At 34.8% G+C, this 23506-nt stretch overlaps 1 protein-coding gene across 1 annotated transcript in view; it reads left to right on the top strand.

Annotated features, from left to right (window-relative positions):
• Positions 1-23506, top strand: part of RNF213 (ring finger protein 213) — a 176242-nt gene that overhangs the window by 97150 nt on the left and 55586 nt on the right. Inside the window, exons 25-34 of the mRNA XM_051995424.1 lie at positions 680-844; positions 1600-2749; positions 3771-3964; positions 6803-6958; positions 10722-14321; positions 14931-15067; positions 15381-15476; positions 15739-15857; positions 21813-21929; positions 22424-22569. Of these exons, the coding sequence (XP_051851384.1) occupies positions 680-844; positions 1600-2749; positions 3771-3964; positions 6803-6958; positions 10722-14321; positions 14931-15067; positions 15381-15476; positions 15739-15857; positions 21813-21929; positions 22424-22569 (5880 nt within the window). The remainder of the gene's footprint in view (positions 1-679; positions 845-1599; positions 2750-3770; positions 3965-6802; positions 6959-10721; positions 14322-14930; positions 15068-15380; positions 15477-15738; positions 15858-21812; positions 21930-22423; positions 22570-23506) is intronic.

The following is a 23506-nucleotide window of genomic DNA, read 5'->3' as shown; positions in this document are numbered from 1 at the left end:
TGAAACTAAGGCTGCCTCCTGAAGCCCCCCAAGAAACCTGCTCCCAGAGAACTTTACATTTTAGAGAAGAACACTACATTCTTGTTTTCATTTTCACATATATCTATCTTCCACTCCTCTCAATGAATCATTCCATGTAACATATAAAGAAGAGTTCAGCAAAACAAATCATCATGTTATTTGACTTTGACAGTATATGCAGTGTGACATGTCCATAGTTCTATCACCTCTCTAAAGAAGGGAGGGGGAAGCTCATTGCTTTTCAGCAATTTGTTTTTCTCCATGTCAAGCTGCATTTATGATAATTAATCTTCTCATGATTTTCTCTCAATGGTTCCCCATTGCCTATTATAGCAAATTAGCTAGACTTTTTGTTTGTCTTTATAACACTGTTACTGTTTTTGCACACTTATCTTATTCCCCTAATAGGAGGATGGAGACTTTTGTTTTTATCTTTATATTTCTTTATGCCTTTAATTATAGTAGGTGCTTAGCAAAGAGGCAGCAAAGTTCTTTGTTAATGAGAAATTAATGATTTCTTTCTTTGGCAATGAATACCTACGAAATCAGAAAGATCTGGGCTATACTTTTTAAAGTCCTTATTGGGAAGTAAGTGGTTTTTTTGGTATTAATCATAGTGGTTCTTCAGGAAAAACTATGACTTTGGGACCTTTTGTAGGTATCCCTGGACACAGTGTTACATTTGAGCCTTCCTGAAAGACATGAAGATCATGAGGAAGTACGCCATTATTCCTTAGAGGAACTGAAGGAGCTTCTCAATAAGTTGATGCTGATGTCTGGAAAGAAAGACCAAAATCATGTCGAAGTGGATAAATTCTCAGAGGTCAGAATTTTGTATCTGTTTTAGGGCCAGGAAGTATCTCATTCAGTCTTTTCTGTTTGGAGACATTTTAAAATTTCATCTCAAGTTCAGTGGTATGGGAAATTAAAAACAATAATTCATATTTTTAATTGACATGAAAAGCCACAGATCATAAGGCTATGAATGGTCAAAGTGGAATAAGCTGGTGTTATCTCCATGGTGATATGTGGTTGAAGTGTTGGTAGGCAATTTCTTTTTAAGATTTTTTAAATGAATTTCTCCTTGTTTTCTCAAGGAATATATCCATATAGGGTAGAAATAATATAGTGGGCAGTCCTTGATGGGAAGGTTAACTTGTTCTTTTTTCTGCTACACTTAATGATTTGGCAAAGAATTCAAACTATCCAAAAATTCAGTTGACCATAATTTATATAAGTCATTTATATACTAGTCTTTTGTTTTAATTCAAGTTTGTTCTTAGAAGTTGCAAATATTCAACAAATGATATATTTTCTTCCCATCTTTTGGCTTGGAAGGAGCTTATAGACTTATTTTGTTTTTAACTTAATTTTAATTAGATGAGGAAGTTGAAGACTTTTTTAGGAAAAGCAGCTGAAATAAGTGGCAAAGCAGCTGAAATAAGTGGCAAAGCAACAAACTAAGTGGCCAATCCAGGAATCCTTCCATATTATTTTTAACTATTACAATACAATACCAGATTATGCTGTCTTAATATTCTCCTGTTAAAAACTACCCTCTATTTTCATCTTTTCTAGGTATTTTGTAATATCCAGAGACTTGCCCAAGCATTTATAAACCTTTATACTGCTGGAAATATGCTGTTCAGGTCTTGGACAGCTACAGTATATTGCTCTCCCAAGAGTCAGATTTCCGTACAAATGAATTTCCACTTAGAGACTGTAGGACAGCTCACTGGAAATGGGGAAGTAACTGAAGTCCTAGCAGCCCTGTGTAAGCAGATGGAACTCTTCCTTGGGAACTGGAAAAGATTCATGATTGAGAAGCGATCTAAGTATTTTTATCTCAACTATTACACCGCTGAACAATTAGTTTACCTCTGCATAGAGCTCAAGAAGCAGAAACCCAGTGAAGCTGCCTTGGCTATGCTATCCTTCATCAAAAAAAATTGCACCAAATATGATGTCTTAAAATTTTTGAGTACACCTTATGGGAGACATCATATGGATCAGGTCAACTTGGATGAATTAAAATTGGTGCTGTTCTCTGAGTCAGAGCTATTGGGCAAGGTCAAGGTAGTGTGGGACTTTTACATGAGTTGTATGAGTGCCTTTCTACCTAATTGCTTGAATATTGACTCTCTTGGTCTTTGCTTGGCCTACCTGTCAGAGATGGGAGAGGTTCCCACTGAGCGGCATCTCCCACAAGGCTTGCAGGCTGGCCAGCCTAACCTCATCACCTGTCCTCATTCTGATGTGCTGTCTGTAGCCCTGGCTATCTACATGGAGTCTCCTCACCAGCCCCTGCCCAGCTATGATGAGGTGTTGCTCTGTACCCCTTTGACAACTTATGAGGAGGTGTCACTGTTCTTGCGCCGTTGCCTCACTCTGGGGTACCAGGGGCGTAAGGTCTATAGCTTGCTGTATGCAGATGAGCTTAGCTATGAAGTAAGCTGCCAGGTGGAAGAACTGTTTCAGAACTTGTGTGTGCAGTGCCACAGGGAAGACTACCGACTGGTGATCATCTGCAACAGTGATCGAGAACATTGTTATATCCCATCTGTCTTCAGCCAGTATAAAGTCCTTATGACCCCTCAGCAGTTTCTCATGGACATTCAGGATTATCTGCAAAGTCATTACCAAGTCTCACATCATATTCATTCAGCAGCTTCAGTGTTTAAGGATCGTGTCTGTGTGAAGGTTGTAACCTCCAAGAGAGCAGGCGTTGGTAATGATAGCTTAGATTTACAACTTTAATTTATATTTCTTTTTTCTTTTGAGAAATTAAAGATTCTTGACATATTATCTTGATATGTGGTTAAATTTATTTTGCTAATGGAGAAACTGAGGCCCAGAAAGCTTCTAATTCTTAGCTATGTGTCAGTGATAGAAAAGTCTTCTCCTTTTCTCTTGTGATTGCTTAATTATTCCTCACCTCTTCATAAGACTTTGACTTTCAAATTATGTTTTCAGTCTCTTATATATAGTATATCATTCTACTTCCTCATTTATAATCTAAAGAAGACTCTGTTACCCCCTTGATAACTATCACCTGTAGCATAGGATAGTGGAAAGAACATTAGACTAAGAAGAACTGAATTCAAATCCTTGCTTTCCCAATTTCTAGTTGTGTGACCTTGGTCATATCAACTACCTGGGTTAGACTAAACGTTTTCTAAAGTTTCTGCAATTCTGACATTTTAGGGTTCTATTGTTGTCTTCTTTTTTTTTCTTATACAGATGTGGACTGTCAGCATAAAAGAAATCTTGACTCTTCAGTTACTCCTGTATGCTTTTCTTATTGATGGCAGTTTTGATTTTATAAAAATAAAATAGATACTAAAATATTTAAAGGAAACTACCAGTTGCAAACAACTTAATTCCAATAACAATATTAGAAGAATTTCACAAATGAAAACACTGCTGCAGAAATATATATATTTTTGGCCACAGTTACTTTTTTACATTCATTTAGATCCTAATTGAGAAAGTAGTATGGCATATTGTATATAAACTAGATAGTAAAAATTCTAGGGCTATGAGAAAGCTGATATTCAGCTTTTGATTTGTTTTTATATATATATATATATATATATATATAAATAAAAAATACCATGAACCACATATCTTTTGGATACTTCTACACACATCTCTCTCTTTTTTTAACATCTTATTTTTTTTTCTTTTCTTTTTTTTCTTTTTTCTTCATTAACACTTGGAGCTCTAATTCATATATTTCAATGTCATAGGAAAATCCCTCTATGTAAAGAGGCTTCATAGCAAACTGAAATTTGAAAATTCTGGGGAGGAAGTACCTCTGAAGACCATTCGACTGATTGAGCCCCAGGTGAATGAAAGCAAAGTGCTAGCATCTCTCCTACCTTTCTTGAATGTAAAATACCAGAAAAATCCCATGCTTATTCACCTGGACATCACCTCTTCAGTAAGTGCATTGATTCTTTACTATTTTAGTAGCCAAATAGCTAAGATTTTAGAAACACAATTTTAGGACATACCCTGTTTTATAGCTTAAATACATGCCCTATTATGTAGCTTAGATGTTATTGAATTTTTAATGTATTTAATTTGATTTTATTTTCAATTCCAAGTGTTTTTACCCTTCCTCCCTTTCCCCCACCCACTGAGAAGGTAAGAAAAATAAAGCTTATTACAAAAATGTATAGTCTGCATTAGCTACCCCCTGCCTTTTTTAAAAAAAAAAAAAAGAGGAGGAAAAAGAGAAGAAAATGTGCTTCAGTCTTTACTCTAAGTCTATCAAGTCTGTCTTGGGAGAGATGACATGTTTTTTCATATATTCTTTGGAATTGTGGCTGGTCTTTGTTTTAATCGGAGTTCATTAAGTCTTTTAGAGTTTATCTTTACATATTATCATTAACATGTAATTTATTCTTCTGGTTGTTCATATAGTTTTCCCAGGCCTTCCTGAAACTATTCTTTTTTATTTCTTATAGCACAATAATATTCCATCACATTATAAACCATGAGTTCAGCCATTTCCCAACATATTGGCAATTTTTTGGTTTCCAGTTCTTTGTTTCATAAATAGAACTATAGATATTTTTGAACATTGTTTATTAGAGAATGTTTTGTTTTATCATTGCCCCTCTTAATCTTTACTTGTTCCTAATCCTCATTCTGTCTTCTCTTTACTTCCTGTTTCTCTGATAGATTAAATATATTAGAATATCCAAATATTGTATGCATTCATCTCTTTTTTGACCAATTCAAATAAAGTAAGGTTCAATTATTATCCATTCCCTTAACTTCTTCCTTATTTACATATATTTCTTTTTTATATGTATAATAGCATTTTATTTTTCCTCAGATACATGATAAAATTTTTAGCATTCATTTTTACAAGGTTTATGTTCTTTAATTTTGTTTATGTGTGTATGTTTGTGTATATATAAACAATTTTTTTTTACATTTGTTTTTAAAAGTTTGAATTCCAGATTCTCTCCCTTCCTCCCCCTCTATCCCCATTGAGAAGGCACATATGAAGTTATATTTGCATAGATTTCTAATTGTTTACTTTGATTGTGAGATGGTTTTTCCTAACCTTATTCCTCCTTTCCTTAACCCTGATTGCACTCTTCTTTTCCTCCCTTTTTCATCTTTCATTTTTCTTCTTAGCCTTCTGTTTAATTAGGCTCCTTTTGTGAGGCTGTTTTGAAACCTGGTAGGTTTCAGAGAAGACATATTAGAATGCATTTGATCATTTTCCTATTTCTCTTGACTTCTGTATTTATACTTTCTATGCAGCTGTGATCTTTTCTTCAGGGATATTTGGATGTTCTCTATATTCTCAGTTTTGTTGAGTAAGTTATTTTTGATTGTAAGCTTGTATTCCTTGCCTTCTGGGAATACCATATTCTAAGCTATTTCATCTCTAGTGATAGCTGGTAAATTGTATATGACCCTTAGTAGTTCTTTAGTATCTTCTTTATTTCTGGCTGTTAGTGGTATTTTTTATGGGCAATTTTCTTTCATGATTTCTTTGAATATGATTAGACTTGTCAATACAGTGTATCTCTCCTTCATGTATTTTTCAGATCATTTCTTTTTGTTATGATGCAACTTATGTTTTCTGTTTTCAGTCTTTTGACTTTTTAAAATTGTTTTTGATTCATAGAGTAAATAAGTATACTATACTATTTCCTTTTCATTTTTTCTTCCATAGTTATCATTTTTCTATTTTTTCATCTAGTAATTTTATTTATAAAAACATTTTTAACCCTTAAAACCCCCAAACTCTTCATGTCTTTTAGGAATTCTAATTGAATTTACGTATTTTTCTTTAAACTTTTACTTAGCTTACTTACTTAACTCACCTTTAGCTTTTTTTTTACACTCTCTACTTTTCGATATATGTTTTGGATGTTCCTGTCACCATAATATCTCTTTGAAGTAGGATTGTTTTTTTCTTTGGTCATTCTTCTGGCTTAATTTCCTGACATCATACTTTATCCTAAAGCCAGAGACTTTGCACTTCCACAAGATATGTTTGGATTTATCTTGCTGTTATTTTCTTGTTGTATAGTATTAGGTTATTCTAAGAGCTCAGGGACAGCTCAGACTTATAAGTTTCCCCCACTTGGAGTTTTAGTAGACTGTTGCTGGACTTGGTTATATTGGCAGCTAGAAAGTGCTAATGGTTCAGAGTAACAAAACTGTATTCTTTTGAGTTATAGGCTTTTATTAAGTCTGGGATTCTTGCCCTGGTTGTTTCTTTAGTTTTAATCTGGTCTAGAATGTAGATCTGAGATCTTACTTCTCTGCTAGGGTCCAAGCTATGCAACTACTGCTTGCTTCTAAAGTGGGATGCTCTCAATATATAGCCCCAGGACTGTTACCACTCCTAAAATGTCACTGTTAGATATAGGTCCCCATCTTTACTCACTATAGATCTGTGACCTAAAACTGAGAAGTGGAGAACAGAACTTTGATTTAATACTTTTTTCCTTTACCCTGCAGAAGTTTAGGCCCTTTTATGCTAGTTGTGAGATTTCTTCTTGTTCTGATGCATAGTCTTCTTTGCATTGGAATGTTGTTTGCACAGCTTTGTCTGTCACCCTGTGACAACCTGGACTGGAAAAATTTCCTAATTAGGATGTCAAAAGATGGATTTTCTAGATCTGTTTGGGGGGGGGGGGAGTTTGGGTAGTAGTAGAGCTTGCTGTACTTCTTTCTGCTACTCTTGTCATCTTTCTTTCACCTCTTTCATAGTTTCTTTAATCCATGTGATTATCTGTATCCTTAGGTACAAACTGGAATTTGGGAATTTCTTTTCAAGCTTCTGATTTTACAGTACCTTATGGATACGAATGGGAAAATGTGGCCTCGACATAAGTGCCATTTATATGTCATTGAAATATTGGAAGTGATTTCCACAGTACCAAAGAGATCATCAAAGTTGGTAAGTATCTAAAACATTTCATTAGCATTACTTTAAGAGGGCTTGTTTCTTTCTTCCAAGTCTGATTGTGTGTTAGGGTTTCCTAATTCTTTTTTTTCCCCCCAGAACGACATTTGCACTTAATAGGATTGAAATGAAAAAGATGTGTAGGGAATATGTTAGGGAATTTCAAAACCCAAATATCTTTGTTCTTGAGTATATAAACTGAAATTTCCTCTGTTTAAAAATATCTTGGTCCTAATTTCTTTTGAGTTTTGCATATTTAGAATTTTTTTATGTTTACATTGAATACCATGCTGGGCTTAGGATTCTAAGATGTTAGTCCATTAATAAATAGTTAATACAGGATTCAGATTTCATCAAACCAGCTAAGATCTATTAGGAATTTTAGTTCACTATTTTATAGTTTAAAAATTTGAACTTTGTATAATATATTTTGGTCAGTTAAGGTAAGCAGTTCCTGTTCCATGCATTTTGTGAAAGAATTAAGAATTTTATATATATACTCATTACATTGTACACTCTTTGACAGTCTATGAATCTTTGAGGAATGCCAAGTTTTATTGTAAATTGAATTGGAACTAGCACATAAGAGAGCCTTTTTTAAGTCAAAAAATTTAATATGTAAGAATTAGTTTGATATGATGACTCTTTAGAGTTAGGAAAATTTGGGAGTTCTTGCTTTGACATATTAATTGTGTGATAATAGGCAAGTCAGCTTTTCATTGATCATAATATTCTTTAAGACTATCAGTAAATTTATTTTTAAATGTTTTCTCTAAAGAATGTTTTTTGTCTTTCCTCTATTATAATTTTTACTTTGTTTCCATATCTTTTTAAAAATTATCTCTTTTTTCTAACTGTTCTCTCCCCCCATGCATATTGACTAGCAAAAAAAAAAAAAAAATCCTTCACAACAGATAAGCATAATCCAACAAAGAAAATGACCATGTCCAGAAATGCTTATCTCAGTCCATCACTTCTTTGGCCAGTTTAATGACATGATTCATGTTCAGTTCCATGGAAATATGAATTATGCTTTATCACTGCATTGGTTAGAGTTCTAACATCTTAGTTGTTTTTCTTTATAATTTGTTGTGTAAATTATTCTTCAAATTAATAACTCCTTTTACTCTTTGCCTCAGGTCATAAAATGTCTCTCCTGTTTCCTGTTTATTTTGTCATTCCTTATGGCATAGTAATACTCATTTATATAACACAGTTTGTTTAATAATTCCTCAATAGGTGGATACCCCCTCATTTTCAGTTTAGGATTACTACAAAAAGAGCAACTCTTAATATTTTTGTATATAGAAATTTTTTCCTTTTTAATTCCTCTGGAATATAGGTCTGGTAGTGCTGTTTCTAGTTTACGGGCACTTTAGTAACTTTGGGGGCATACTTCCAAGTTGTTTTCTAGATTACTTAAACCAAGTCTCAGTCCCACCAAGAATGCATTATTCTTCCTTCTTTCCCACATGCCCTCCAGCATTACCATTTTTAAAAAAATAATTTTATTTTTTCTTTGGTTACACATAAAGAGAATTTTTAACAATTTTTAAAGTTTTGAATTCTGTTCCTCTCTTTCTTCCCTCCCTGATCTAAGTTACATATGTGCAGTCATGTAAAACATTTCCATATTAGTCTTTTTTTTTGTAAGAAGACTCAAAAAACAAAGAGAAAAACAATATGCTTCAATCTGTATTCAGATAATACCACTTCTTTCTCTAGCAGCAGATAGTATTTTTTATTATAAATCCTTTGGGATTGTCTTAGAACATTGTGTTTCTGGGAATAGCTAGGTTAGCCATCATATGATATTGCTATTATTGTGTATGATGTTTTCATGATTCTTCTCATTTCACTTTGTATCAGTTCATGTAATCCTTCCAGGTTTTTCTGAAATCATTCTGCTTGTCATTTCTCCTAACACAACTTGTTCAGCCATTCTCCAATTGATGAACATCTCATTTCTTTCTTTCTTTCTTTTTTTTTTTTCCTGAAGCAATGGGGATTAAGTGACTTGCCTTGGGTTATACAGCTAGGAAGTGTTAAGTGTGTGAGGTCAGATTTGAACTCAGGTCCTCTTGACTTCAGGGCAGGTGCAGTGTGCCACCCGGCTGCCCTGAGCATGTCATTTTTGTTTTCTTTTTCTTTTTTTCATTTTCTCATTTCTTTCTTTCTTTCTTTTTTTTTTTTTAAATAACTTTTTATTGACAGAACTCATGCCAGGGTAATTTTTTACAACATTATCCCTTGTACTCACTTCTGTTCCGATTTTTCCCCTCCCTTCCTCCACCCTCTCCCCTAGATGGCAAGCAGTCCTATACATGTTAAATATGTCACATATATCTAGATACAATATATGTGTGCAGGATTGAACAGTTCTCTTGTTGCACAGAGAGAATTGGATTCAGAAGGTAGAAATAACTCGGGAAGAAAAACAAAAATGCAAACAGTTTACATTCATTTCCCAGTGTTCTTTCTTTGGGTGTAGCTGCTTCTGTCCATCATTGATCAATTGAAGCTGAGTCAGATCTCTTTGTCAAACAAATCCACTTCCATCAGAATACATCCTCAAACAGTATCGTTGTTGAGGTATATAATGATGTCCTGGTTCTGCTCATTTCACTTAGCATCAGTTCATGTAAGTCTCACCATTCCTCTCTGTATTCATTCTGCTGGTCATTTCTTACAGAACAATTATATTCCAAAACATTCATATACCACAGTTTACTCAACCATTCTCCAATTGATGGGCATTCATTCAATTTCCAGTTTCTAGCCACTACAAACAGGGCTGCCACAAACATTTTGGCACATACAGGTCTTTTTCCCTTCTTTAGTATCTCTTTGGGGTATAAACCCAGTAGAAACACTGCTGGATCAAAGGTATGCACAGTTTGATAACTTTTTGAGCATATTTCCAGATTGCTCTCCAGAATGGTTGGATTTGTTCACAACTCCACCAGCAGTGTATCAGTGTCCCAGTTTTCCCGCATCCCCTCCAACATTCATCATTATTTTTTCCTGTCATCTTAGCTGATCTGACAGGTGTATATCTCAGAGTTGTCTTAATTTGCATTTCTCTGATCAATAGTGATTTGGAACACTCATATGAGTGAAATAGTTTCAATTTCATCATCTGAAAATTGTTCATATCCTTTGACCATTTATCAATTGGAGGATGGCTTGATTTCTTATAAATTAAAGTCAATTCTCTATATATTTTGGAAATGAGGCTTTTATCAGAACCTTTAATTGTGAAGATGTTTTCCCAGTTTGTTGCTTCCCTTCTAATCTTGTTTGCATTAGTTTTGTTTGTACAAAGGCTTTTTAATTTGATGTAATCAAAATTTTCTATTTTGTGATCAATAATGGTCTCCAGTTCATCTTTGGTCACAAATTTCTTCCTTCTCCACAAGTCTGAGAGATAAACTATCCTATGTTCCTCTAATTTATTTATAATCTTGTTCTTTATGCCTAAATCATGGACGCATTTTGATCTTATCTTTGTATACGATGTTAAGTGTGGGTCCAGAGCATGTCATTTTCTAAAGGAAGTTTCCACACTCAAATTTCCTGTATTGTGAACATTGCAGTTGCAGAAAACCCCATGTCTTCCTTTACACTTCTGCTTGATACTTCTTCGCCACTCTTAATTTAAAAAAAAAAAAAGAAGAAGTAAAATAATATTAAGGGACTTTTTGAAAGATACTTAAGTTTTACACATTTAATTTGTGCATTTTTTTCTTTTTTCTAGAATGTACATGGCCAACAGTTCAGTTTTCTTGAAATCTTCCCAAAAGTCACATGCAGACCTCCCAAGGAAGTAATGTGTATGCCTTTGATTTCTTCTGTAAGTGAAATGGAACCAAGAATGGATCGAGAAGAATTCTGTAGTGAATCCTTCCAGAGACCTTTCCAATATTTAAAAAGATTCTACCAAGGCCAAAACCTTGATATGTTTCAATATAAACCAGGTTCCATCGAAGGGACCCCAGAAGAGTGCCTCCAGCAGTTGCTGATACACTGTGGTATGATGGATCCTTCCTGGTCTGAACTTCAGAACTTTTCTAGATTTTTGAATTATCAACTCAGAGACTGTGAAGCTTCTCTCTTCTGTAATCCTGCCTTTATTGGTGATACTCTGACAGGCTTCAAGAATTTTGTAGTCACATTTATGATTCTCATGGCCAGAGATTTTGCAACTCCATCACTCAACATTTCTGATCAAAGCTCAGAGAGGCAGATCTTTACTATGGATGGTGTCAATGAAGAAGACATTGCTCCTTTCTGTCTCCGAAAGAGATGGGAATCTGAGCCTCATCCATATATTTTCTTCAATGATGACCACACATCTATGACATTTATAGGCTTCCATCTTCAACCCAATCAGAATGGTGGCATTGATGCTATCAGCCACTTGGATGGAAAAATTATCAAGAGAAATGTCATGACACAGGAACTGTATAAAGGATTACTCTTTCAGAGGGTACCCTTCAATATTAACTTTGACCAGCTACCCAGAAGTAAGAAACTTGAAATACTTTGTATGGTTTTGGGAATCCAGTGGCCCATGGACCCTGATGAGACATATGAGCTTACTACAGACAACATCCTCAAAATTCTTGCTATCGAGATGCGGTTCCGTTGTGGGATTCCTGTCATAATCATGGGAGAAACTGGTTGTGGCAAAACAAGACTTATTAAGTTCCTGAGTGATCTGCGGCGTGGTGGAATTGATGCTGAGAATATGAAATTAGTGAAGGTCCATGGTGGGACTAGTGCAGCAACAATCTACTCCAAAATCAGAGAGGCAGAAGCAGTTGCTCTTGTTAATAGAACCCAGCATCAATTTGATACTATCTTATTCTTTGATGAGGCCAATACAACTGAGGCTGTAAGCTGCATCAAAGAAGTTTTGTGCGACAACACAGTGGATGGAGAGCCCTTGTTTGAGGACTCTGGGTTGCATATCATAGCAGCATGCAACCCGTACCGAAAGCACACAGAGGAGATGATCAAACGTTTAGAGACTGCTGGTTTGGGATACAGAGTTAAAGCAGATGAGACTGTGGAAAAGCTTGGCTCCATTCCTCTGAGGCAGTTGGTTTATCGGGTTCATGCTCTCCCCCCAAGCATGATCCCCCTGGTGTGGGACTTTGGGCAACTAAACAACACAGCTGAAAGACTTTATATTCAACAAATTGCCCAAAGACTTGTCCACTCAATGGGAATTACTCAGAAAGATATTCATGTGATCACAGAGATACTTTCTGCTTCCCAGAGTTATATGAGGAAAAGAGATAATGAGTGTAGCTTTGTCAGCCTCCGAGATGTGGAGCGTTGTGTGGAGGTTTTCAGATGGTTTTATGGCCATAATAGATTGCTGTTAAAGAAACTGAATATTTTTCTCCAAGAGTCAAATATCCACAAAAACAATTTTGAGAGAGATCCTGTTCTATGGTCATTAGTATTGGCTATTGGAGTGTGTTATCATGCTTCTTTGGAAGAGAAGGAAGCATATTGGGAAGTTATTTGCAAGCTTTTAAAAGGGCCTTATAGTGACATAAAGACAGTTCTGGATGAAATAAGTCAAATACAGGATCTCTTTCTCAGTGGTGTACCTCTAAGAAAAACTATAGCCAAAAATTTAGCTTTGAAGGAAAATATATTTATGATGGTGATATGCATTGAACTCAGAATTCCTCTCTTTCTGGTTGGTAAACCTGGAAGCTCCAAATCCCTTGCTAAGACAATTGTGGCAGATGCCATGCAGGGACAAGCTGCTTATTCTGAACTCTTCAAGCAGCTGAAACAGGTCCATTTGGTGTCTTTCCAGTGCAGTCCACATTCAACTCCCCAGGGAATCATAGGCACCTTCAAACAATGTGCCCGCTTTCAACAAGGGAAGAATCTGCAGGAATATGTTTCAGTGGTAGTCTTAGATGAAGTTGGACTAGCAGAAGATTCTCCCAAAATGCCACTAAAGGCACTGCATCCCCTTTTGGAAGACGGTTGTATTGATGATGATCCTCTCCCTCATAAAAAAGTTGGCTTCATTGGCATCTCCAATTGGGCCCTAGATCCTGCCAAGATGAACCGGGGTATTTTTGTTTCACGTGGCACTCCCAATAAAAAAGAACTTATTGAAAGTGCCAAGGGAATTTGCTGTTCAGATACACTTATTCAGGACAAAATTAAAGATTATTTTGCATCTTTTGCTGAAGCTTATGAAGTAGTGTGTGAGACCCAAGACAAGGAATTTTTTGGTTTGCGTGATTACTATAGTCTCATCAAAATGGTCTTTGCTATGGCTAAAGCTTCTAATGAGGAACCTACTCCTCAAGAAATTGCACAAGCAGTCCTTCGAAACTTCAGTGGCAAGGATAATATTGATGCCTTGGATACTTTTACAGCCAAGTTACCAGAGGCAAGATGCTTTGAAGAAATCAGCACCATTTGTCTCATCTGGCAGAACATTTATGGTGATAGTCAGACTAATCAACAGGCAGATGTTGAATGCCGCTACTTACTTGTTCTGACCAAAAATTATGTGGCTCTGCAGATTCTTCAGCAGGCCTTTTTCAATGAGAACCAACAGCCAGAGATTATCTTTGGCTCTAGTTTTCCCAAGGACCAAGAGTATACCCAGATATGTAGAAATATCAACCGTGTCAAAGTCTGCATGGAAACTGGGAAAATGGTAGTGCTCTTAAACTTGCAGAACCTGTATGAGAGCCTCTATGATGCTCTTAATCAGTACTATGTTCATCTTGGTGGTCAGAAATATGTGGACCTTGGTTTGGGAACTCATCGTGTCAAATGCAGAGTTCATCCAGACTTCCGCTTGATAGTCATCGAAGAGAAGGAAGTTGTCTATAAACAGTTTCCCATCCCACTCATAAATAGGCTAGAAAAGCACTACCTGGATATCAATACTGTCTTGGAGAAATGGCAGAAAACTATTGTGGAAGAACTCCAGACATGGGTGGAAAATTTCATCAGTGTGAATGCAGACCAGCCTTTTGCCAAGCATAGTTACAGCCCTTCTGATGTGTTCATTGGTTACCATTCAGATACATGTGCTTCTATAGTGCTACAGGTTACCAATAATTTGAAGCAACAAGAGTTGACTGATGAAATTTATGCCAGGGTATCTGATAAAGCCAAGTACATGCTTCTGAATTGTGCCACACCAGATGCTGTGGTACGACTATCCAGTTCCAAACTGGGATCATTTGCTGCAAAAGCTCTTGCACAAAAATATTATTGTGATCAACAACATGACTCCTTTGCAGACTTCCTTCAGGACCATCTCCAAAGGATGGATTCAGGGTGTAACACTATCTTCACAGAGGTGACATTTTCTTTTTAAATTTCCTTTTTTTATGAATCTTAAGTTTAAGGAATTTAGATAAATTTCAAGTCAGTTTATGGCCCCAGTTGGTAATTAAGGTTTGTATTTCAGGTCTATCTTAACTACCAGACAAGCAGTGTGATTAGTGGATATAGTTTTAGATGTGGAATTGAGTAAACCAAGATTCAAAGCATACCCCCATACTGACCAAGTCCATGGCAGTTAATCTTCCTGAGTTTCATCTCCTCATTTATAAAAGTGAAAGGACTGGACTAGATGGACTCTAATGTCTCTTTTAGCACTTAAATCAGTCATGCTGTGATCCATATGCTTGGGATGTGTATTGCATAGTCTTATTTTTTGAATATCTACTGTATACTGAGATACTGAGTATCTTCTATTTGTAGTTTAAAAAAATACAAATTTATTCTTAGGTTCTTGGTAAAGGCTTAATTAAATTATATGAAAGTTATGCATATTTTCTTGTTCTCAAAATTTAAAAGCAGTTATTTTTGTTTTATATATAAATACATACATGTAAATATATATGTATAAATAAATACTATTTGTAAAAAACAAACAAACAAACCTATTTCCTCTGTTTTTCAGATCACTACTTTCTCTAGACTACTGACTAGTCATGATTCTGAAATATTAGAGACTGAATTACAGGGTCTAGCTCAAAAACCTAGAATACTCTGGCTACAGCAATTTGATACAGAATATTCATTCCTCAAAGAGATCCGGTGGGTATCTCACTCTTTATTGTCATTGCAACTTAATGCTTGACTAGAATGATTTCTGGAAGTGTCCCCAGATATGCTGAAACATACGAAACATTAATTAGGAAAATAGTGATACTATAACATTCTTTCCATTGCTATTACCACCTAGAAGTTAGTAGCAATCATAAAAATGCTTCTCAAAGATATGGTATCAGGGAATATCCCTAGAATTTTACTGCTCTCATTTTTCTGCTCCAAAGTCCATTGCCTTAGTTGTGCTGCAGGTGACTCCTTTCCTAGGGCTGAAATTTTAGAAAATTTTCTTCTTTTCTAGGAACAGCTTGGATATTACAGCTGGAAATAAAATCCTGATTATTCAGACAGATTTTGAAGATGATCCTAAGAGTGCTCAGCTTATTGCCTCAGCAAAGTATGTTTACATGTTTGGGAATATGGGAGCCAGTTAAAAGGGTTAGCTCATTAGATGAATAACATCTTTTTTTTTTTTTTAAACTAATAACATTTCATTAATTTTCTGAAGAGGATGAGGAGCTCGAAATTTAGGATTTTGTTTGAGAGAGAAAAAAGATGGTAACTTGGATTAAAATTGCTAACCAGCATACCAGGGATAGATAGCGAATCTATGAATTGAATTCCTTGAAGTCCATTTTTGTATTTTTTTTCATTGATAGATATTCTGCTGTAAATGAAATCAACAATTTGCTCTTAGACAAAGGCCACATCTTTGTCTACTTTATCACAAAACTATCTCGAATGGAAAGTGGAGCTTCTTATGTAGGATTCCATGGAGGTAAGACTAGAGATAGTACTTAAAAATAATATTCTTTCATATAATTTGTAAGTAGTTTCTACATATATCTTTTCTCCTTGTTGAACATTTCTATTTGGATTCTGATTTTCTCTCACATTTCTCTTACTTTGCTAAAGAAAATTAAATGCTTGCAATTTGGAATTTGTTGGAGAGAGATTCTAAACCTTGGGTTTAGAATCAAAGAATCAACAGACATTCTTCTCTGTGCCAAGTGCTGTGTGATTTAAAATACCAAAAAAAAAAAAAAAAAAGTAAAACAGCCCTTTCCCTTAAGATGATTACATTCTCTTAGAGGAAAAAAGCTTATATACCTAATAGGTTGTACAAAAAATGATAAGGTATTTTGGAGGATCTAGGAAAGACTGAGTCTAGAGGGAAGTAAGGAATTCTTAAAGGTGAAAGGGATAAAGGAGTTTGTTCTAGGTATGTGTGTCAGCCAGTGCAAAGAGGTTAGGAATGGACTCCCATTTATATGGTTGTCAAATTATATAAAACATAAGACTGGAAAGGTAAGCTGTGAAGATTGAGAAATAGATATTTTATCTTAGAGATGACATAGAACCACTGAAAGTTGAATAAGGGATGACGGTCAAAATTATACTTGAGGAAAATCACAATAGCAGCTGTTGTGAGGATGGAAAGATTTGTGGATAGTGTATTGAGTCTGGAATCAGGGAGATCTGAATTCAAATTTAGCTTCAGATATAGTTATGTGATCCAGGCAAGTCATTTAAATGCTGTTTGCTTCAGTTTTCTGTAAAATGGAGATTATAATAGCACCTACTTCCCAAGGTTGTTGTGAGGATCAAATAAAATAACAATTGTAAAACATTTGGCATATTATCTGGCAAATAAAGTTTTAAATGGTGCTAGATAAATATTGGTGCTACTGTTGTTGTGTTTTCATTGTTGTTGTAAACTAGTTAGGAGTTAGAGACTGGTTAGAATGCTATTTCAGAACCCAGGGACAAAAGTGAAGAGGGTCTTGACTAGGATGGTGACTATATTAGTGGCAAGAAGACAGATGTGAGAAATGATACAGTGGACCTGGAAGTGATATTTACAACTGATTGTAGGGTGAAAAAGAGTGAGGAACTGGGAATGACAATAAGATTGTGAACCTGAATACCTGAAAAACATGATCATGATCTTGAAATAAGAGTAATCATTGATCCAAAGATCAGCAGCGGCTTTATTCCTAAGAGATACTAGTTTGACTAAGTTTTGACTACACATTTATGTTTTAAGTGGTCAGTACTTTATATAATTTCTCATATTTAAAAGTATCATTCATATAAGAATTCATTCCTACAAAAGTGAGGCAAATTGATATAATTGGGTCAATTTAAAACTTATATATTAAAATTACTAATATATATATTATATATATATAAATATTATGTATATATATATGTATATATGTATATATGTATATATGTATGTATGTATATATATATATATATATATATATATATAAATTATATCAAAAATACTTTTGAGGAGGGTTTCCTCCCCTCAGAAAATAAAATACTTGTACTAAAGAAAGGAAACAGGGAAGTTTGGAAAGTGAGGCAATTTTGACAGAATCATGAGTTCTATTTAGGACATATTGGATTTGAGATACCTATAATTTAAAATAATTTAATAGGCAATTAGTGATGCTTACCTGGGGCTCAGAAAAGTTTAGTCCTATAGATCTATGAGTCATCTCTATAAATGTGATATTTAAATTTATATAATTAGATCATCAAGACATAAAGTAGAGCAAGAGAGAAAAGAAAACAATCCAGGTCAGAGCCTTGGGGGGGTGTACACACAGATAGGAGGTGGGCTATGAAGCATGATTTAGCAAGAGAAACCAGGAAGGGAGGATTTTTCACGTAGTATAACAATAGAGCAGTGTCATAAAAACCAGATGAGAGGGCATCCAGGAACACAGCATGTCAAATATTCCATGCATATATTGTTGTTCAGTCATGTCCAACTCTTCATGACTCCTTTCAGGTTTTCTTGGCAAAAAAACAATGGTTTGTCATTTACTTCTCCCACTTACTTTATAGATAAAGAAACTGAAGCGAACAGGATTAAGTGATTTACTCAGGGTTACACAGCTTGTAAATGTCTGAGGCCAGATTTGAATTCAGGAAGAGGAATCTTCCTGACTCCAGGCCCTATACTGTATCACTTATTTTCCTAATCTCTAGCAGGGTTATTAAGAAGAAACAATTCCAGATTTGGAAAAGACTTCAGGTGCTTTTTAACCCAATCTTATTCCTGATCGGAAATCACCTGCTTAGTGTGCCAAACAAATTTTTATGCAACCTTTGCTTGAAAAAAGTCTAGTGAGACAAATTGCTATATCCTGAAATAGACTGTTCTACTTTTGGTCAACTCCAATTGTTGGGAAGTGTTTCTTTTTTTTTAAACTTTGATCTGTTTCTCTTCAGTTTCTCCCTCTTATTCCTGGTTGTGTCTTCTGAGGTTGAACAACACAAATCTAGTCCCTTTTTTCATGTGACAGTTCTTCAAATTATCAGACAAGTATCATACTCTCCTTAAGTCTACTTTTTCCTGGCTAATCAGTCCCATATCTTTTTCAGATGAACTTCTTTATATATAGCACTGAAGACCATTTTCAAAGCTAATATGAAACCACCAGGGACTGTTGGTCTAGCCATTCGACAATTTCTTAATCTATTTAGCTGTATTGACATTTACTCCATATTTCTTAATCTTCTCCACAAGAACTATCAGAGTCTTTGTCAAATGCTTTTTTTTTTCCCCCAAACTGAGCTTATCAGAAAAAGAAATGGTTAGTATGACATGATCTGTCATATATAAAGATATGCTGGGTCTTTGTGATCACCATTTCCTTTTTTGGTTGTACATTAACTATCCCTTTAAAATTTACTCTCCCTTTGTTTCCAGAAATAAAAATCATTGCCTAATGATTTATGGCCTCTACCTTCTGTTTTTTGGTAAATTAGGACATTTGCCCCACTCCAGACCTAAAGTACTATTATAATCTCTTCTGTGGTATTTTGATATCACTGATAGATGTGTTCTTTGCTGAAAGAAAAAACAGTACATCAAGCCTTGTGTTATACTAAGGGCTGGCACGGTTTCTTGATCTGTTTCTGGATTAACCTAAGAATTTTACCTGAAATCCTATGAAAATAGAATTGAAGGATGTTAACATCCATCACCGAATGCTTTGATTAACAGTGCCAGTGGACTTCCTGGTAGAGGTCTGTGTACAAAGTATCTGAATAGAAGAAGGGGCATATAGTTGGTAATGGACATAGTAGCATTATATTCTGGATTTAAGCAAGCCAGTCTATTGGCTGGTAAGGCTACCTAATGTAGGTCATCATCTTTCATTCAGACTTTTCAACTCACTTTTATGTACACAGTGAAGAAGAGAAAAGATCAGATATTGTATAAAATCAATTAGTTTCTATTTTTCAGCTTAATATGACTGTGTTAGAAATTTTACCAAAGGAAGCATTGGAAATTGGAGCATTTTTGGTCTACATTAGCTCAATTTACATGGTTGGCAAAATAGCTGTTTTATACTAAGGACATTTAAAATTTTATAAAACGAAACCTAGAAAGAGAAAAAAGATGATATTGGGGAACAACGTAGGCATAGCAATTATAAATTCTTTTATATGGAAAAATGTAAAAGTTTAAGAAAATGTAGTTATAAATGAATGAATGATAAAACATTTGTTAAGCACTTAATATATAATGTGTTTGATAAAGTATAGGTCAATAACAAATCTGCTTACATGAAATATTATAGCAAAAGTTGTCTTCAAATGTTATTGCTAGCAAAAGTTGTCTTCAAATGTTAATGCTCTAGCCAGTTCTCACCATTAATTGGAAGAAAATGCTGGACCCTCCAGTCCAAAAAAAAAAAATTATAATGATCTGGCACTTAACATGGAAAGCTAAATGGAAAATGATATGCTTTCTTAACCTATAGTTACTTAAGACCAGTCACTGACGCCCAAAATCCTTGTCACTTAGCAGCTCCATGTTGAAGAAATATGCATCTTGTCTGTTGCAATCAAAAACTCTGGTTACAGCAAAACATTATTTTAGTCTAATAATTATCTTTGAAAGCATTTTAACTAGATAAAAATAACAATAAGTCTGAATTTCTGGTACCAAAAAAAAAAAACAAAACAAAACAAAAAGCAAAGATCACTGCCAGTTCTTTTAGTATCCTGAGTTTTAGTTTATTCTTATTAGTACTTGTATAAGGAAGAACCTAAATCCTATTTCTGCTAATTATGCAGCTGCCTTACTAGCCACTGTGCTATGATATCACATTGATGTTTAGTTTATATTTTTAACTTTAAAAAATTATTTTTCAGTTTTAGTGTTATTTTCAGTTCTGGTTTCTCTACCCACTCTCTTCCCCACCTATTGAGAACAAAATACAAATCCCCTTATCAATATTAAGTCGTGCAAAACAAATTTTCCCATATATATTTAAGGGAGAGGACAAAAAAAAAGAGAGAAGATAATTAATACTTTAATCTGCATTCTGAGTCCATCAGTTCTCTTTTGGTGGTGTGTTTTGTGATAGTCCTTTACATAAAGGAATTTCTTGTTGGAGTATGTAGCTTTCTACAGCTGGACTCATAACTCATTCTCCTAGTGAAGATAGAACTTTCAGTAGATTAAGTCCTTGTCATAGTATCCAGTTTATGTCTAAGGAAAGGCCTAAGGGCCAGATAATAAATGGCATGGTAGTGTGCTAGGAAGAATCCCTTATATTAGTTTAGATACTGGGAATAATGTGTAAAATTGTGAGAGTCAATTCAATTAGGAGATTTATATGTAGTCAATGAGGAAGAGAGGAAAGGTAAAGAGAGGAAAAGAGGACCTGATGTGTAACTCAAGCAAATACATAAGATATAGGGTATAATTTATGTGAGGGCAAGGCTGCTTTTGGGAAGCATAGAGAGAGTAGGAAAGGAGTGCTCTAGCTGAAAAGTATATTCCTATTGAAGGAGAAGATGTGCTCCAGAATGCCCTTCTGAGGGGAGAATTCTTTGTCAGTACAAAAAGAGCTGCTGGAAATATTTTTGTACATATGGGTCCTTTTCCTTTTTCTTTGATCCTTTGTGATACATTCTTAGTACCAGTATTGCTAGTTTAAGAAGTATGCACAAAAAAGCTTTTTGGGCATAGTTTAAAATTGCTTTCCAGAATAGCTAAACTGGTGACATTTTAATATTCATTTTTTTCACTTAATAAATTTTACTATTGTAAAACAAGTAATGTGATTCTGCCAGTAACTATAGGGATTTTGAATTTGAAATTTACTTAATAATGTCCTTTGGGGAGATAAAGGGAGATGGTTTCAGATTCCTGTAGTTCCATGCTAGTACCTATAGATGAAAAAAACCTTCACTACCAATTATTGTTCTGCAGCTTATAGTCTGAGAGCAGGATAATCATTTTTGCATTATGGACGCCTTGGGCAGATTGGTGAAGATTGTATACTCTTCAGAATAATGTTTCTAAATGTATCGAATAAAATACATAGAGTTACAAAGGAAAATTATTTAAATGCAGTTACCAAAATATTTTTTAAACCCTTAAATTCATGGACTCCTGATGAAAAACTTCAGTTTTAAAGAGTTGCCTGGAATCCTAAGAAATTAAGACACTCACTAATGTCACATAGCCAGCAATTATCAGTCAGGAAGTGAACTAAATACCCTTGGGGCTACTTTTCTATCTATTCCACCATATACCCTGCTCTCCTAGTAGGATAATACTTTTAGTTATTGCAGATTGAAAATCATCAAGCAGTTAGGCTATTCTAATTTGCTGTTTATCTTAGGTATCCGCGTAAGGCTAGAAATTTAAAAAGAGAAACACAATGATACTGTCTGCTTATGTTCTCCTCCCTAGGCCTTTGGCACTCTGTGCATATTGATGACCTACGAAGACCCACCATTATGGTTTCTGATGTGACCATTTTACAAAATGTTTCAATCAGCCAACTGTTCAAGCCAGAGGACATAGAGTGTAAGTCACTTGCTAAGATCTCAAGAGGAAGTTTGAGAATGTATTGATATACAAGAGGGGATATCAAGATGATAGCTCAGACCTGGGGAAATATTGGTGACAGAATGCCCCTGACATTGATTATTGGGAGACTTGCATTAGCAAGATTTTGCTTTGGAAAACAGCAGAACCTGTTAAAGAATTCACATTCATTCACATTTAAGAGATCAACACAATGTGGTTGTTAGCTAATTTGAATTATAACATGAAAAAAGTTTTAGCATATTCTCCATAATTGTTATCAATTTGTGAGTCAGAAGGAATGTCACTAGTATATTAGATTGAATGATGAGTCCCTAGCTGACCAGTTTTGTCATTAATAGAGTCAACACAGTTTGGAGATCCCATTGAAGTCATTTCCCTACCAGGGCTTGAGGGTCTTGCTTTCAGAGAAAAGAATTATTTGTCTTATTTCTATTGCTAGAACATTGAGTTGTTTTCTTCTTTCCTTGTAGCCACATCACCCATAGCAATGGAGGTGGAGCCTGGGGCAGAAGCAAATAATGAGGATGTTGAAATGGAAACTGATACATCTTCTGGTGAAATGGAGACAGAAAACCCTGAGATGGAAAAAGAAAGCTCAGAAATAAATAAAACTAAAGTAAGTTCAGGATCACTTGGTCTTCTTTTGTTCCGCTAATGCACACTTTTAGCTACATCTTATCAGCATTTATATTTTCCTTCTGAATTGCAATTTGTTAGCATAATATTATATATTATCCTTTGCTGTGGCTCTTCCATATAGTTGTTTTAAAGTATGGTGCAGATGGGCTCAAAGTCTTGGGTTCTGTTCCCTTGTGTATGCTAGTGATAATGGAAACTGAGAATAATATGGTTGCATCTACAAAGATAAAGTCACCATTATTATAATAATATCTTGTGATATTTCTCCTACCCAAAGATCAATAACATTATTTTTACATGTTAAGAATGGCATTTAAAAGCCCTAGGGGAAGGGCAGTTAGGTGGCACAATGGATATAGCACCAGCCTTAAAGTCAGGAGGACCCGAGTTTAAATCTGGCCTCAGACACTTAACACTTCCTAGATGTGTGATCCTGGATAAGCCACTTAACCTCAATTTCCTCAAGAGAAAAAAAAAAGCCCTAGGATCCTGAAGTGAAAAGCACTCTTGTAATAATGATCAACAATATTTATTAAGCACTAGAGATTATGTGAAGGCAAAAATTCCTTGCTTTCTAGGAACTCACATTCTTCATGGAAGAGAAAACATATAAGTAAGTGGTTCTCAAAGCTTGGTCAGGCAATTACCTTAAGATAAAACTATTCTCATTAATACTGAAAATTTTAATTTCTAATATATTTCATTGGGAATAATTCACATTAACAAATTTTTGGGGTCCTCAATAATTTTAAGAGTGAAGAGGGATCCTGAGACCCCAAAATTTGAGAACCACTAATGTAAAATGAGGAACATAGAAGATATAGAGTAGATAGAATTTAATATAGAGACACTACTAATACCTGTATAGAATATGAAAGACCTCCTACTGAAGGTGGAATTTGACTTGAGGCTTG

Source organism: Antechinus flavipes, chromosome 4, assembly GCF_016432865.1.
Source record: "Antechinus flavipes isolate AdamAnt ecotype Samford, QLD, Australia chromosome 4, AdamAnt_v2, whole genome shotgun sequence".
In the NCBI taxonomy this organism is placed as follows: domain Eukaryota; kingdom Metazoa; phylum Chordata; class Mammalia; order Dasyuromorphia; family Dasyuridae; genus Antechinus; species Antechinus flavipes.
The sequence above is the reverse complement of the archived record's forward strand: the minus strand, read 5'-3'. Positions and strand labels throughout refer to the sequence as shown.